The 18,794-nt window shown below is 37.2% G+C and overlaps 1 protein-coding gene across 10 annotated transcripts in view; it reads right to left on the bottom strand.

The window, feature by feature from the left end:
- BTRC (beta-transducin repeat containing E3 ubiquitin protein ligase) overlaps positions 1 to 18,794 on the bottom strand; it is a 182,766-nt gene that overhangs the window by 112,832 nt on the left and 51,140 nt on the right. For 7 of the 10 annotated variants that reach the window (XM_078434750.2, XM_078434744.2, XM_078434741.2 and 4 more), the window contains exon 2: positions 7,260 to 7,367. The exons of the other annotated variants lie outside the window; for them this stretch is intronic. In XM_078434750.2, the coding sequence (XP_078290876.1) occupies positions 7,260 to 7,367 (108 nt within the window). The remainder of the gene's footprint in view (positions 1 to 7,259; positions 7,368 to 18,794) is intronic. 10 annotated transcript variants of the gene reach the window in all.

An 18,794-nucleotide genomic window follows, 5' to 3' on the forward strand; every position in this document is an offset into this window, starting at 1 on the left:
CAACCAATTGAGCCACCCACGTGCCCCAGACCTCTAAATATTCTTAAACAATAAAATACACTGTCTCTCCTAAAGTCAACCCCAAACAATTTCAACCTTTGACAAGGGACCGTTACTAATATTAAAATATTATATGGTACATTTAGCTCAAGATTTCCTTAAAATATCACAGCTATACTTGACACCTGAAATACTGTAAGGCCATATAAATCTAGTTATATTCTTAATGTTACAATTTCTCTTCTCTTTCAATGTCTAAAGAAAATAAAGAATCTTAATTACCCAGTTATTTTTAAGCACTTTCTTTCTACTGCTCATTTTCATTTAATATCAGATCATAAGATCACCACTTGCTGAGGATGAGCAAACGATTCCACGAAATACATCCACTGTTAATCAACAGAAATCCTCTTAATTATCCATATACTTTCCAGGACAAACCAATGGAATGATGAAAATGAAAATATGTTCAAATTAACCACGTCCTCATAGAATCCATTTAAACAGTATTTTCACAATCTTTTCTGTGACTAGTTTAAAATGCGTGATGTGAAATGTTAATTAATCAAACCATCTCAATGTTGCCATTTCCATATGAGTTACTGAAGATAACCCAACAAACTAAATAATGACTCCAAGGCTCTTCTTCTTCTGTTGTCATTGAATTTTGACTTTGAAGGTACTTCAAACTTACTAAAGAAATGACATAATTTCAAAGAAAAAAAATATCATGAAGCTATTACCAACTCACTTCGTTACACACATTTGGCAATATTAGTAAAATGAGTATTCCTTCGGGGATAATCACTTTGAAGAAATACTTGGCTGTCTCTCTTCTTTTCTTAAGTTTTAAAATTTAAATTCCAGTTAGTTAACATACATTGTAATATTAGTTTCAGATGTAACGGTGATTCAACATTTCCATACACCACTCCTTAATCCCCATCATCTATTCAACCCATCTCCCACATCCACTTCCCCTCCGGTAACCATCAGTTTGTTCTCTTTGTATACTTAAGAGTCTGTTTCTTGGTTAGCCTCTCTCTCTTTTTTTCTTGCTGCTTTGTTCGTTTGTTTCTTAAATTCCACATGAGTGAAATCATACGGTATTTGTCTTTCTCTGACTTAGTTTGCTTAGCATAATACTCTCTAGCCTTTAGCTCCATCCACATCATTGCAAATGGCAAGATTTCATTCTTTTTTATGGCTGAGTAATATTCCATTGTGTGTGTGTGCGCGCACACGCACGCACACATGCACACACACACAAATATATACACATACATACCGTATCTTCTTTATCCATTCACCAGTTGATGGACAGTTGGGCTGTTTCCATTTGACTGTCTCTTTTAAAGTTAAAAATATGCTTTATTTTATGACACAGCAATTACATTCTTTTTTTAGAAATGTTTATTTATTTTTGGGAGAGCGCAGGTGAGGGAGGGGTAGAGAGAAGGGGACAGAGGATCCCAAACGGGCTCTGTGCTAACAGGCTGACAGCAGTGAGCCCGATGTGGGGCCTGAACTCATGAACCGCGAGATCATGACCTGAGCTGAAGTTGGACACTGAACAGACGGAGTCACCCAGGTGTCCCGACCCAGCAGTTACATTCTTAGGCACTTACCAAGAGAAATAAAGACACATGTCCACAAAAAGACTTGTACAAACTGTATACAGTAGCTTTATACATAGTAGTCAAAAAATGGAAATAATCTAAATGTCTATCAATAAACAGATAAATTGTGGTATAGTAATATAATAGAACATATTCAGCAATAAAAAAGAATAAATTACTGATAAACAACAAAATGGACAAAACTCAAAAACATATTGGTCAAAAGAAAAAAGACACAAAACAATGTATGCTATATGAGTGCATTTATATGAAGCTGAAGAACAGGAAAAAAACAATCTTAGTGGCAAATCAGAACAGTAATTGCATAGGGGGGATGAGTACTAACTGGAAGGGGGTACAAAGAAACTTTCTCAGATTATGCAAATATTCTATGTCTTGAGAATGAGGTTACATAAATGTATAAATGTCAAACTCAGTACACTTCAGATTTTTGTGTAAATTTTACATTAATAAAAATCTAAATAAGTAAAATAAAACCCAAACCAGAAAGACGTAAATGTACTAGGAATGTTTTATTCTAGTAGGAACAGAAAAGACGTAAATGCTGCATCTTGCTAATTCGTCAGCCAGTAATGTTGAGCATCTGTGCACACTGACCCTGTCATAGAATTATTGAATTAATAGAATAAAACTGGTATATAAGCTCATGTCTTCCATTTTTGCTACGTAAGACATAATAAGAAAAATAAACATTCACACCTACAGTAATATTGAGAAAAGCAAAATTTTTTCATCAGTCCCTGAACCAAGAGTAGGCTCCCTATGATACAAAATTGGGCTATAAGGAATGAAAAAAAAATAAGAATTTATTGAACAGTATATTGCTTTATAACAAGGTGAAAACAGTGTTTGCTGAAAGTCTCCAAACCTATTCTTCTGTACATTTTCCCAATAATATAAAACTCATTCATGTGCCAGACACTGTTCTAAGGACTTAACATAACTCATTTAATGTTAACAACTGTATGAGATAAGTACTATTATTATCCCCATTTTCCCGATTTAAAAAACTGAGGTATAGAGAGGTCAAGCACTTGCCCAAGGTCACACACAGACAGAGCCAAGCACAAGTCTCAAGCAGTCTGGCACCAAGGCCCAAGCTCATAACCACAACACTACAAAATAGCCTTTGGCCTGCTTTTCTAAAATGTTTCTTAAGCACCTCTTTTCTGCCTGTGCCACACAATTTCACTCCTGCAATATACTTCAAGGTCCATACACCCAATTTATTCCTGATTTTTCCAGCAAAATCACTAAATCAACATCCCTCCAATTATATTCCAGAAGTGGTAACTTACAAGGAGACTAAAAATATTTTTTAAATAGGTATTTGTTGATTTTTAATTAAGAGCTAACAGAAAGGGACGCCTGGCTGGCTCAGTCAGTATAACATGTGAGTTTTCATCTTGGGGTTGTGAGTTTCAGCTCCATGTTGGGGGTAGAGATTACTTAAAAAATAAAATCTTAAAAAACAAAAAAGAAAAAGACCAAATAGAGAAAGTCCTGAGAGTGACAGTAAATTGCAGAATTCTTTCCTACCTGACCTGAGATTCAGACTGCTTTAGATAAAATGAAAATTTGAATTTTTTTGGTATCTTGGTGTGCAAGTCAGATGATTTTAACTTATATGCTTTAAAAAAATTTTTTTAATGTTTATTTACTTTTTGAGAGAGAGAGAGGGAGGGAGAGGGAGAATGAATGAACAGGGGATGGGCAGAGAGAAAGGGAGACACAGAATCTGAAGCTGGCTTCAGGCTCTGAGCTGTCAGCACATAGCCCAACAGGGGGCTCGAATTCATGAACTGTGAGATCATGACCTGAGCTGAAGTTGGAGGCTTAACCGACTGAGCCACCCAGGTGCCCCTAACTTACACAATTTTTAATCGCATGTTATTTAACACTGTCTAATATAGTTCAAACCATTCCCCCCAAATACTAAAAATCACTCTACAGAACACTGTGAAGGTCAACTGATAAATACAAAAGATTGCTTCTGCTTTCAAGGAATTTTCTAGCCCAACATCTCTCATATTAAACTAGGATGTGGGTCTAAACCTAGGGTCTACTGAATTCCCAATCCCTACATCCAGGGTGAGAAGAGGCATGTGGTAGTAATGCAGTAGTATCTCACTGTGTTTGCCCAACCCAAAGTCACAATGACTTTTTTCTCCCTCATTTTTTCCTATTAGTTTTGTAATTTTAGCTTATATATAGGTCTATGATCCAATTTGAGTTAATTTTTATATATGGTGCAATGTAATAGTCGAGGTTCATTATCTTAGACATAGATGTCCAATTGCTCCAGCATGATTTGTTGAAAAGATTGAGACCAATGCATCTTAATGTAACAGAACACAAAAAGTGTGTACGTTTTAGATTCTATACTGTAACTCATCTTTAAGAAATTACAACTAACTGGGGTGCCTGGGTGGCTCAGTCGGTAAAGCGTCTGACTTCAGCTCAGGTCATGATCTCATGATCCATGAGTCAGCACAGAGCCTAGAGCCTGCTGCGGATTTTGGGTTTCCCTCTCTCTCTCTGCCCCTCCCCTGCTCGCTCTCTGTCAAAAACAAAAACAAACAAACAAAAAAAAAAAACCATAAAAAAAATAATAAAGAAATTACTAACTGAAAAGGGTATTAAAGCACCCCTCTCTTTTTAAACTATATATCTGTATGAGGCTGGATACTTCATATATTTCGACCAAAACACCACAACACAACAGATTGCAGAAACAGAAATGAGAATCCAGCTGCCTTTCACTAATCCAGACATTATTTGCACTAGCATGTAACGGATTTATTACAGATACTTTAATAAGTTAATACTTAAATTTTTTCTCAGTTCTAATTTCAAATAGTGACTATCAGTGCATATAACCCACATAAACAAAAGCATTCTGCTGGCCTCAATAATTTTTTAGAATGCAAAGGAGTTCCAGACCAAAACCAAACAACCACAATCTGTCTCTTCAATTACTGAAATCATCCTTGTGATAGCTAGAGTTAATACATCTAAAGTGGAAATCAAAACTTGTGTTTAAGTCCTTTCGACAGCTTACTGCTCTTCTTAGCATCAAGACTAACCTGGCCCACAAATCCTGCATGATCAAACTTCCCAGTCTTTCCTAGCTCCATTCTCCTCATTCTCTAAAATAATAGTGTTTTTTCAGTAGAGGCCTTACATGCAACAAGCTCCACCAGTCTCCAGAGCCTTTGCATTGCCTCTTCCTTAAGCCTGAAATGTGTTCCCCTCCCCTCTTTTGCCTAGTTAATTCCTACTCACCCTTTAGACCTTAACTCAATCAAACATTACCTGATTTTCCTTACCCTCACCCTCAGGTTAGATCAAGTTCCTCTTTTATGTATTCTTACAGCTCCTCTATATTTCTGTGATAGGATTTTTCAGTTTGGGAGTTAATACTTTGAGGATTATGTGATTTAATATAAATATAATAATCATACACATAACTATTAAATAAAATTTTGCCTATGTGCCATATGCAGTTTTTCCCAAGGTCAATAGTGCTCATTAGATTCTCAAAGTAGTCCATAACACCTGTGTAGTGAAGGATTAACCTTATCAAAGATAGGCATGGCCTTTTCCTTTGGCTATCGGGAAGTGGTATCTAGGCTTCTGGAACTTCTTACCTAACAGAAGTGTCTTTCTTCCTGCGGCTTCTGGCCATTGGACAAATGGGATTTAGAGTGGGGGCTCTGAACCATACTTTATCAATTCCTATCCAGAGAGGAAACTGAGGCAAAAAGCATTAGTGTGACCTACAGGAGGGGCTAGAGACTAACAGTCAGCCATGCAGGCAGTTTGTAATTGAGCCCCAACAAAACTGTAGACACCAAAGACTTGGGTAAATTTCCCTAGCTGGTAATACCCTGTGTTGTACTGTCATATACTGTGGCCAGGAGGCAGTAACGCCATTCCTGAATCCATGGAGATAATGACAGGAAGTTCTATATTTGGTCCCCTCTTGAATCTGCCCTATGTGTCTCTTTCCTTTGGTTAATTTTAACCTGTCTCCTCACCCTGTAATAAATTCTAAGAGCTTTCAGTGAGTTCTGTGAGTCCTTTTTAGTGAATTCTCAAGCATGAATGTGGTCAAGGGGACTCCTAAACTTGCAACTGGTGTCTGAAATGAGGGCAGTCTTGCAGTGACTATTCTCTTGGAGTTTGGAGTTTGGCTAAACTTATTACAACCCAAACAAGATTAAAAACCCACAGGTTAGACCAGGAGTTCCTCGAGAGCAGAAACTTTATCAATATGACATGTGGTAAAAAAAATTTACAATATTTGAAATAAATTGATAGGAAAGTAGCATTCTCTAACAGTAATAGTGGTAATGTTAATAATAATGAAGATGATAAAAACAGCAACCGTTTACTGCACGCCTTTACTGCAGTCTCTGTTTACAGATGAGGAACACAAGGATTAGAGTGAAATGGCTTGCTCAAGACCATACTAGTGACAAAGACAGTATGTAAGCCCTGATCTAACTAATTTTAAGGCCTATGCACTTTCCTATATTGTATCTCCTAAGACAAGCAAAGGAAGTTTAATATTCTATTTTGCAAAGAACAAATACAAATATCTAGCATTATCACCACTAAAATTGTATCATTAAAGACTAGCAATTGTCAGCACAATCCAAAATGTGGAACACTTAACTTTGTCTCTTCTAACTAAGACGATAGTCTACGCATTCTGATGCTTACTTATAACTTGCCTTTGAAATTCTTCTAAATAGAATATGAGCTACAAAGGTTAAAAACAAACCAAAAGCTAACTTGTTGTGTATTGCTATCAAATGCTAAACACAAACTGCAAATACCTGAGGTGGATAGATAACATTTCTACCAAGAAAATATATAGTACCCAGATTTGTAAGCTACGAGCATCAAGTGCTTTCTTACATTTTTCTCTACAAATTTTTCATTCTCTCTATAGATTTCTTTCACATCCTAGAACTGTCCTGATATTCTCTAAGAAAGGCTGAAGGGAACTAGAATCTGTCCGTTCATGCAAGACAAGCTGGACTGTTTCAAGCTAAATATTATACTCAAAGGTCTTTAAAAGGCCTTTTCACCTTGAAACTAGACTTGTTAGTCAAGAAATAAATAAACACAGATCTTACCCCAAAATATATATATAGCTGTATAGCAACCAGGAGACACTCTGAACAGAGCACTTTTTATTTTTAGTAATCATAAGAAAAACACAACGTGTTCAGGCAACTGGCTGTAATTAATTAATCAATTACATTAATTGGCTTTATGTAGGTCCAGAACAAACATTACATAATAAACACTATTTGTTGAAATTACTTTAAAATTCACTATCATACTTCCACTAGATATGAAAACAGTCAAGTTGTGCTATGTCAATTCTGGCAAACCAATCACGATAATAAAATTGTCTTAAGAGTGGAATGGTCTGGGTCTACATTAAAAAATAATAATTAAAAGAGTACTGAGTGATGTGAAATACAGGCAATATGAAGGAGAGAAAGTGAACATAAGTAGAGCACAAGAAAGAACGAGGACACGCTAATGAATCAGACATACACACTAATGCCCGCAAATAACCCACAGAGACAGAGAAAGTACCTGGAAAGCTGTGAGTGCGCCAGTCCCTGGGTTATACAGGCATCGCAGCGAAGGCATGCTGTCCGCCAGGCTGGAGCAGCCCAGCCACAGAGACCTGGGCATAGAGCACTGCAGAGAGAGGACAACTATGAGATGGGACAGTATGAGACAGGATGGCACAGATTACAGGAATTTTCAAAGCTTGGCTGAATGTAATACTCCAGTCGCAGCTGGCCTTTATGATAGAAACATATTCAAGAAACATACTACTTACAAGTTCTAACCCCAGAGAGAACCTCAAAAGGGGCACTAGTGGCCAAAAGGCAAGGGGAAAGAAAGGAGGTTACAGATCAAAGAAACAAATATCTAGTGAAATTTTTTTCTCTGTTCTTTTATGTAGGAGTCCAAAGGAAATCTACTTCTTAATCCAATAATCAATTCTTTTTCTCTCTACACCTCAACTCATCTCCCATGAATTCACCACAGGGTGAGATACTGCACAGACTAAACAGCAAAAGGAACCCTTCATGGTAGCATTTCATTATTAGGAATGGTAAATTAGAAAACAAAATACAAGAGAAAAGTTGGTGTTTTTTAGAAGGTGGGGAGGAGGAAAAGAGAAAGTATCATACCCCCACAGCTTTGACAGCGACCAACTCTGCACAGTTTGCATATGTTTTATGTATCTTGTTAGTCTGCTATTCATTAACCGAAATGCATAGTTACCATAGCAGCTGCCTCTTCATCTTTCCAGATGGATTGGGGGGCGGGGAGGGGGGGCAACTCAAACAGAAGGGAAAACAACAAAGGAAGAGAGACAAGGATGGAAAAAGAGAAAGAAAGAGAAAAAGAGAAAGAACCCAAAAAAGTTACTGGTATTAAAACCTCCTAAACAGGAAGTTATGTGTGAGTATAAATATACACAGTGTATTCAGTAGCAAAAAAGAGTAGAAATGATTTCTAGTAACATTAATTAAACACTATCAGTGTTACTGCTCCTATAATCTTATAAAATAATATATCTTTTAAAAGAATTTTTACATGCTTCAAGTTTCTCTAAATGTATCCCCACCAGAGGTTTGGTCCATCAACTTGGGTGCTATTACAATCTAATAGTACTAAAAAAACTAAACACCTGATCATATGTAAAAACAGGAATACATATTTTAAAATATAGCAGTCAATACACATAATATTAAACTTGAAATTATAACTTTTGAAATATTTAGTATCATGGGACTTTTTTATTCTTTTTTTTAACGTGTATTTATTTTCAAAAAGAGAGAGAGAGAGAGGAGACAGAGCATGAGCAGGGGAGGGACAGAGAGACAGGGAGACACAGAATCCAAAGCAGGCTCCAGGCTCTGAGCTAGCAGCACAGAGCCTGATGTGGGGCTCGAACTCATGAACAGCAAGATCATGACCTGAGCTGAAGTCGGATGCCCAACCAACTCAGCCACCCAGGTGCCCAGGACTTTTTTATTCTTAAAATACCCTAGTTGTAGAAATTAATATTAGGAAACAAAACATGGTATTTATTGCTCACACTCCCTATAATTGATATAAGAAGTGTGCAATGCAAACGACTCCAAAAAATGATCTGGTCTAGATCCTGCTTTCAGGTCATTATTTCCTCATTTTACAATTAAGGTGACTGATACCCAGGAAAAATTGAAGTATTTATTCATGATCATGAATTTAGAAAGCAGAGAAGTAGGTACGGGAAAACTGGCCTATTGCTTTTTAAGTGCCCTGCCTCCCTCCATCCATCCCTAGGTCATAATGCGGAGACATGAGACTTCAAAGAAGGGTATCTGCTAAAGGCATCACTGGATAACACACCAACCAAAATAGCTACGCTGCTTTCAACTACTACAACAATCTCCTGACTTTGTTCACTGTTCCCAATGTTCCTTCACCACAAGCTATAATCCATCCATTTTATGAAGAGCAACTAAGTAGAATAATTGTGTTCAGCTTACTATCATGTCACTCTCGCCAATAATTCATAATGGCTCCCTCTATCTACTGTATGAAACCCAAGCACTCTGTTGATCTGATCTTTCCCTACTGCCTACATTAACACTTTCTCTGTCCTTCCAATTGGCCCTGGCACTCTAGCTAATAACTAACTTGATATTTTGTTCAAATATCCATCTTACTCCCATCCTTTGAACCTGTAATTTCCTTCTCCCTTTCACCCTACCAATGTACACCTCCCATTTACTTCAGCTCTCCTTAGAACTATTTATACTAATTTCAGTCTCATTCAGTAGGCCTCAGTAGCAGAGATTCTCATATTGTCAGAAGGCAATAGGGAGAAGAGATTAAGGGGGAGCAGGACAAAAAAAGTTTCTTTCTCCCTGAGAATCGCTGTTTTCATATTACTGCTCTACCACAGAGGTTATAAAGTTCTTCGCTAAAGTATTTTTTTAAATAAATGATGTTAAAAAATTTCTAAGTCTAGGGGCACCTGGGTGGCTCAGTCACTGGTTGAGTGTCCAACTCTTGATTTCAACTTAGGTCATGATCTCACAGTTCGTGAATTCAAGTCCCGCATGGGGCTCTGCACTGACAGTGCAGCGCCTGCTTCAGATTCTCTCTCTCCTTCTCTCTCTGCCCCTCCGCTGCTCACTCACTCTCTCAAAAATAAACATTTTTTTAAAAAAATTCTAAGTCAGAGGTGTCTGGGTGGCTCAGTTGGTTAAGAATCCAAATCTTGATTTCAGCTTAGGTCATGATCTCAAGGTCATGGGATTGAGCACCACGTCAGGCTCGATGCTGAGTGTGGAGCCCTGCTTGGGATTTCTTCTCTCCCTCTCTCTCTCTGTCCCTCCCCTGCTCATGTTCTCTCTCTCTCAAAATAAAGAAATAAACATTAAAAAAAAAAAAAGTTAAAAAAAATGTCTAAGTCTAGGGGTACCTGGCTTAGTTGGAAGATCATGCAACTCTTGATCTCAGGGTTGTGAATTCAAGTCCCATGTTGGGCATAGAGATTACTTAAAAAAATAAATTTTTAAAAAAACCTTATAAGTCTAATTTTTTAGTCATTTATTCAACAAATATTCATTGAGCATTTTCTTTGTACTGTTCTAGAGACCAGGGATAGAACAATGAACAAGAGACAAAAATCCATTCTAGTGACATTCTGTCAAACTTAAATTATTCTATGTTTAAAATCTTTAATGTAAAAAACAAAACCACAAAAATCCAAAAACTTGTTTTTGAGAGTTGAGAGTTTCTCTCATGGTTAATGAGAGACACTGCACATTATAAAGCAATTGGTTAAAGTTCTATGTATGCCAGGTAGAAAAGAAAGTCTCATCCTGGAGAAGGGACTGAATTTCAGAAAACTGGTAGAGTAAGGGAGAATAAAAAAGAGAGAATGAAAATACAGTAGAGGAAAAAGGAAATGGTAGAACGAAAAAGCAGTAAGCACTGGAAGACAGCTTTACTTCCCTTCGTAAGAGGTATACGGCTCATGCGCTTTATGCCACACTGAAGCCATCTGCGTGATCACTTCCTTTTTATTAACTATGCATATTTGTTTGTATTTGTGAACACTCCCTGGTAAGTTTTTAAGGCACTCTTTTTGTAATGTTCTGTCTCCTTCATTTTATATTAGATCCTGGGTTATTTTTGCAGTATGTCCTTGATTAATTATTATAACTTCCTTACTATTACTCATTCTAACACTCTTCCTTATTCATTCATCCCTATCCTCCATCGAAACTCCTAACTAAGAATTTGAAAGGACTTACCCCATCCCTTTAAACTAAAATTTCAAAATAAAATTATAATCAATAATGAAACAAAGACACTCAGAAAAGCCACTAGATATACTGGGATGATTTCTAAAACAGCATTAACTTGCAAACACCACGCAGAGGATGCATTTTCCATTATTACAAGACAATTGGTATGGGTATGAAAACTGCACTTGCATATAGTCAGATCTGAGCATTATCATAAGATTTTATACATTATAGCTCAATTTAAAAACCAATTTGAAAATTGGTTTGTATTATAACAATTAATCTTACCCATACTGGTAAATGCCACTTAAAAACATTGAAGAAAAAAATTTAATCACAAAATTAATGGAATAGGCTGTAACTTCTACTCTACCTCTTTCCCTTCTATCTTCACATTTAGGAGTATTTTCTAAATGAAGGGGGAAATCAAAAGAAATTCGGGTAACAGGTGGAAGTAAGTAAGTAACAGGTGGAAAGGAGTGTCACTTTGGTTACTATTCTTATGTATTCTATATAATTCAGGGCTATCCTGATTGGTTAATTTCTGACAAAGATCTAAGACTTCTTTTGTCCTTCAATGTTTAATATATAATCCCCTTTAAAGCTTACCTTTAAAACCCCGAAGACAAAATAAATAGTTTTCTACTTGAAGTTTAGGCTGCAAAATATTTAAATTTCTAAGGTTTTCTCTCTACATTAAAAAAAATTTTTAATTAAAAAAAGCAGATTCGTGGGGCACCTGGGTAGCTCAATTGGTTAACTGTCTGACTTAGGCTCAGGTCATGATCTCACTGTTCCTGAGTTCGAGCCCCGTGTCGGGCTCTGTGCTGACAGCTCAGAGCCTGGAGCCTGCTTCAGATCCTGTGTCTCCTGCGCTCGCGCACCCACGTGTGCGCTCTCTCTCTCTCTCTCTCTCAAAAGTAAACATTAAAAAAAAAAAAAAAAAAAAGGCAGGTTCTAGAGACATCTGGGTGGCTCAGTCAATGAGGCATCCGACTCTTGATTTTGGCTCAGGTCATGATCTCAGGGTTTCATGAGTGAGAGCTCCACATCGGGCTCTGTGGACTGGCTGCTCAGAGCCTGCTTGGGATTCTCTCTCCTTTGCTCTCTGCCCCTTCCCCACTTGTGCTCTCTCTGTCTCTCTCAAAATAAACTTAAAAAAAAAAGCAGGTTCTAATAATTTAGAACTGTAATCTAGCAACTACATCCTCACATTTAAATATTTAATTTCTATTAACTGTTAAAGAGCTTGTGAATGACCTACTCCTTAAATGTTACTCCTATGCAATCTCAAAAGATACAACAGTTTAGATCATACGTGTGCCTTCATCCTGTACAAATCCAGCCCTACACAGCACATGTTTGTCTCTTCAGCTTTCTCCATTTAACCTCATTCCAACTAACTCTACTCTGCAAAATCAAAGAAAGTTGAAGGCCATAATAATTACAACTGAATTCTGTTACCCAACTGAGTAAGTTTACCAGCTTTTGAAAAGCAGACACAGCATTTTAAAAAATCCTTGAACATGTTTTCTACTACTTGGAAGAATCAGAAAGAGATTGAAATGTTGCAACAAAGGGCCTCCAGTGCTTCAAGAAGAATATACTACCGAGTGCCCTTCAGGTTCAACAGTACAAATTCATTTTCACAGAAAAACTGAAAACCTTGACTCCTCCCCCTACTTGGCTGCCTAGAGAAAAGTCACAGTTCCTCTTCACTGATAGAGAGCCCTGCAGGCAAAGGGCTGGCCTCAGCATTTACTATATGAAAGCTGAATGACAAAATCTCCTAAACTCAGGTCCCTGTTGGTCAACTTCTAGGAGTAATAGAAGCTATAATAATCAACAATAAAAAGATTGCTGCATTGAGAGTTTGTGTATCCTTAAGCCATGGAATAGAAGAATTCCCTTTTCACTACTATATCAACTAAAAAGTCAGGCCAAGAGAACTACAGTATTCCATAGGCCATGTAATAGATTCAGAATCTACCTATACAAATTCAATGATTGCCTCTTAAGAATCCCAATTGAGTTCACTCACTTTAAAAATGAAACTCTACATGTCACATAGGATAGTCGTATCTGCCTAGCCTTATTGCACAAGGTTGTGATAAAATTAAAATTAAAATAAGAGTACAAAAGAAAAAACATATAAATTGGCATCATTACTAAGAACAGAATTCCATGAATGTCACTTGCATTTCAAAATGTTCTGGGAAGCCATTGCGAACCGCAGACCATAGAATCAATAAATTAATCCGTCAATCAAATACTTACTGTTCTTTACCAGAATGGATACATACGGAGTACAAGAGAAGAACCAAAATTTATCAGGCATAAATTGTGCTAGACCCTTTAAATACATTATACCATTTAATGACTACAATCCACGTCAAAGGGTTATTAATATTTCACTTTAACTCGAGAGTAAACTCGAGTTCAGAAGAGTTACAGTAACTACATGGCAATGACAGAAATAAGACCCTAATGTGTTTGTCTACCCAAACCCAAAGATTCACCACAACAACGACCTGTTCTCAAGTAGTTTACACTCTATCTTAGGGAGATAAATTAACCAACACAAACAGTAACTGCAAGGAAAAACAGAAGAATGTATTAAATTGTGTTAGACAACAGCTGCTGTATAAGTTTAATTAAAATTTAGAAAACTTCAGACACAGCCTTTAATTTTATTGTAGCACTTGTTATTATTATATGTAATTTAATTATATATTTGCTCCTCTATCAGCCTGTAGTCCTCAGAGAGATGAGTCATATATATATATATTTTTTTAATCTCCAGTATCTGGTCATAGTAGATACTCAATAAATGTGAGCTTATGGTGAGAGATCACGGACAGCTACATACCACAGAGAAAGAAACATTTTTTACTTATGGAATAGTAAAAACACTGATAAAATAACAATGGTTACTTTACTAACACCAATCTTACTAGACTGGAAGATCTTACTAGACTGGTGTTAGATAAAGCTCTTTCACAATTCATTATCTTACTTACCTGTAAAACAATCTAGCAAGGTAAATAACATCCAGAGGGGTTAAATAAATTAACAAAAGTTGATGGGTACCTAGCAAGCAGTAAAAATGGGATTCAAAACTAGGTATTTTAGTACCTAGGATAGTCCCACATAAAAATGGCACTTAAAAAGGAATCCCACCCAGGAGGCTGTTGTAATCATCAAAGTAATGGCCATGGAGAAGATAAATGTACATCAAAAGAAGAATCAACAGGACTTAATGACCGACTATAAGGAAAGAAGGAGTACAGTCAGAAATGACTGTAAGATTTCAAATTTGAAGGACTAGAAGGATGGTGGTAGCACCGTTGGACAAGGCAGGAGGAAAGTGAGCTAGATAAGCTCAGAAATCATTAATTTGACATGATAATACACCTCTAGTATGTAAAAATTTAGCATGAAAGCTTGGATATAAACGTGTAAGGATTACATAGATGTGGGAATCACTGAGTTCTACATAAGCACTAGGTTAAAAGCATTTGCTGTAAAAATACTAGTGAGGTTTTTTAAATAAAATTTTATTCCTCTTTCCTTGTCTCCTTTCCTACTTGAAAAATTCAACAGCCATTAAGTAAGAACAGGCTAAGCGGGCATCCCGCTGAGTGGTAGAAGTGGTAGCTGTAGTGACCCGATACAGGCTTTTGGAGTCCAAGTAGTATGAGAAAGGTGTCTCTGAGGGGTTAGAGGCCTGCCACAGTGTCAGAGCTCAAGCTGGGTGAGGGAAAAAATATGCACAAGACGGTGGCCTGGCAGGGGGTACCACACCCTAGTGGACTGAGAAAGGCTTCCACATGGGGGACCAGAATGGCAGGAGCAGGATGATGAGGGATGTGATGGAGCAGGGCAGGGCAGTGCAGGAAGGCAGGGCAGCAAGGGTTCCCAAAGTGAACAGAAGACATTCATTGAGAGTGGAGGGATATTGGCCCAACACTGAGTTTCAGACCCAGTGGGATAAGCAGGGTGGAGGGGCAGTGGCCCAAAACAGTGTTTCAGACCCAATGGGAGAGGAGCCCAATGCAAATAATCAGAAACCTAAAGAGTAAGGAAAACATCCACACAGAATATGAGGTGGGGGATGAAGAGCCTTCTACTAGCAACGGGAGATGAGTTATATAGGAGGATTGATCAAATAAGGGGGTAGATCAAATACTGAGGATAGGAGCAAGATTTCTCATAATCAAAGTTACAAGATACAGAAAAGAAAAACTGAATGAATGCTATGTTGCTCAACTACAATTAAAGATATTGTGAGCTCAAACCTTACAGTACATGGAGAAATTTCTAGGTAAATGATGTATATGTATGTGTACATACATACACATTACAGATACAGGTTTCCACTGCTATCCAAAAGTAGAGTGTTCCTATGAAACCTTTCGTAAGCCAAAATGGCATAAAGCAAGGAAAGAATTACCATGAATTTATATGGAAACATTTTTAGTGTTCCCAGACCCAAAAAAAATAACCTCTCCTAGGATCTTCTGATACCTCACAGCACATCTTGCTAATGGACACACAAAATAAAAGGAGATAAAGCAGGGGCGCCTGGGTGGCTCAGTCGGCTAAGCGTCCGACTTCAGCTCACGTCACGATCTCGCGGTTCGTGGGTTCAAGCCCCGCGTCAGGCTCTGTGCTGACAGCTCAGAGCCTGGAGCCTGTTTCAGATTCTGTGTCTCCCTCTCTCTCTGACCCACCCCGTTCATGCTCTATCTCTCTCTGTCTCAAAAATAAATAAACGTTAAAAAAAAAAATTAAAAAAAAAAAGGAGATAAAGCAAAGATGTTCATAAAGCTATGGAGGCTTGATGCTGAGATGCTGAGTATAATTCTTGGAGAAGGAGCATGACAGTGCCGCTCTTACTGCTCCAGGGAATAGTACGCTCCCTCTACCACAACTGACAGCAAAACAAATACCGAATGCTACTTTTACTTGTCTCCTTTTTTCATAAAAGTGAGAATCTCCTTCAGATTTCTTTTGGTTAGTGAAAACAGGTACTAATGTAGGTCTTTTATAAAAGCAAAATGATATGAAGCAGGAGATACCTGTACACAAAAACACACCCCCGTTCTATCATTTGAGAAGGCTCACTAACTGTAACCCCCTAATAGCAATGAATACATTTAACGATCCTAAATACCACTCTCCAAGCTGCTTAGAACAATGGCTGAATCCAGGACTCGGGCAGGAAAAAGTTTAAGATGAGCAAAGAACATTTTCTCATGGTACTCAAAGGATAACGGAGACATGGCAAAATGACATGGGGCCAATATGAAATGCTCTCACAGGATAAATTTGAGACAAATCAGATATCAAAATAATGATAATAATGGATTATAACTGTGGTAGGCAAAATGTAACATACTCCCCAATGATCCCTACTTCTTGGCATTCACAACCCTTGTGTAATCCTATCGATGCCCCTAAGTATGGGACAGCCTAATACCTTCTAAGTTACATAAAACAGTAACTTCCATCTTACTAACAGACACTACTGCCTTCTTGGCCTGGATGTATTAATGAAGCAAGTAGTCCACATGGCAAAGAACTGAGCATGGCCTCCTACCAACAGCCAGCTAGGAATTGAGGCTCTCAGTCCAATAGCCCTTAAAGAAAGGAATTCTGCAACAAACAAACAAATAACAACGACAACAACAAAAAACATGTAAGCCTGCAAGTGGATTTCTCCTCAATCACGCTTTCAAATGAGACCTCAGCCCTGGCCTACCCCTTGATTACAGCCTTATGAGAGATGTTGAAGCAAAGGATTTGGGTCAGCCATGGCCAGGCTCCTGACCCAAAGGAACTGCAAGATAATAAATGTGTGTTGCATGTTATTATTAGCCACTAAATTTGTGGTAATTTGGTATGCGGCAAAAGATACCTAATATAATAAGCCATCGAGTAAAATAAAAATATATGACTCTATTAATAATAGAATAAACTGAAAGTTTCATGAGAAGCATGATAATTGAATAGTCTCAAATGTCTCCCCATATAAAACAATAACTTTAAAGTGGAAAAACCTGGTTGACCTCTTAATCAAGTGATCAACATTAATATCACCAATAATGAAACAAATTAAAATCATGTGTCATCTGAGAGGATACAATAAGAACAACACAGCATCACTTCTGTGATATTCTGCCAAAGATACACAGCCTCTACCCAATCATAAGAAAACGTCAGGAAATCCCAAACTAAAAAACAATCTACAAAATAACTGGCTTATAATCCTCAAAAAAGTCAATGTCATGAAAGTCAAGGAAAGATTGAAGAACCATCCCAGATTGAAAGAGACATAAAAAGTATGACAACATAATGCAACATGTGATTCTGACCTAGATCTTTTTGCTATAAAGGACATAGGATTGCTAGAAAAACTTGAATACGGTCTGTAAATTAGTTGGCAGTCCTTATTTTTGATAGTTATTAATAGGTCATGTAAGAGAATGCTCTTGTTTGTAGGAAATACGTATCAAAGAATTCAGGAGTGATGAGAAATCATGTCTGTACCTTAGTCTCAAATGATTTATAGGAAAATGTTACTTGTATTTTACTTGCAACTTTTCTGTAAACTTGAGAATGTTTTTAAAATAATATGAAATTTTAATTAATGAAAATTATATTAAGATTTTGCTTCAGCTATGGTGTATTAATTGCTATGAAACTAAATTTTATGTACAAAAAGAGAACTATAAAATCTGAATAAAATACAGAAAGCTATTTGAAGGCATCAGAGAACAACTAATGCAGCTAAGACTTTAGGGGCCAAAATTCTAGGCAGGAGGGAGATGTATTGCGGTGAATCTGACATTCTATGCAATTTCCCTCCAGACATTTGCTGACATTTGGTCCTATGTTTTGCATGTAGAGTCAGATTTGAAAAACCAAATTTAAAATTTATTTAGCAATCTCATGGTGCTAAGGCACCAAAAACTGGAATACAGAACCAATCAAGGACAAGGTACCCTGGGGAAAAAAAGTTAGACTTTCAGCTGACACCATGGAAAGACACCAGAAATCAATCAAACCAAAGGGATATGTCCATGAAAAGAATATTAAACCCTATGAAGGAAGCTATCATCTAAAGTCTCCACCATTTCATGTTTACCATTCAATTAAAAATGACTAAGAATTCAAAGAAAAGGGATTAAATGTTGCCCCCCCCAAAAAAACCCAGAAAAATAAACAATAAAAACAGACCCAAATAGCCAAAAGGTGGAAATAACCCAAGTATCTACCAGTAGATAAATGGATAAATAAAATGTGGCATATACATACAATGGAATACTATTCAACCTTAAAAAGGAACGAAATTCTGACATGTGCTACAATATGGACGAACCTTAAAAACATTATGCTAAATGAAAAAAGCCAGTCAGAAAAAGGAAAATACTGTATGATTCCAACTCATATGAGGTACCAAGAGTAATCAAACTGAGAAAGAATAGTGGTTGCGAAGGAAGAGGAGAATGGGGAATTGTTGTTTAACTGGCCTATAATTTTGCAAGATGAAAAAGTTCTGGAGATAGGCTGGCCAACAACGTGAATGTAAAACTACTGAACTTAAAAATGAGTAAGATGATTATGTACATTTTAATACAATTTTTGAAAGCCCCCAAAAGTAGTAAGTATTGGAACTCCTAAACACAGGCTTTAAAATAACCATGTTTGAGGGGCGCCTGGGTGGCTCAGTTGGTTAACCTTCTGACTTCAGCTCAGGTCATGATCTCACGGTCCGTGGGTTCGAGCTCCGCATCAG

The sequence above is a fragment of the Panthera onca genome, chromosome D2 (assembly GCF_046562875.1).
Source record: "Panthera onca isolate mPanOnc1 chromosome D2, mPanOnc1 haplotype 2, whole genome shotgun sequence".
Classification (NCBI taxonomy): domain Eukaryota; kingdom Metazoa; phylum Chordata; class Mammalia; order Carnivora; family Felidae; genus Panthera; species Panthera onca.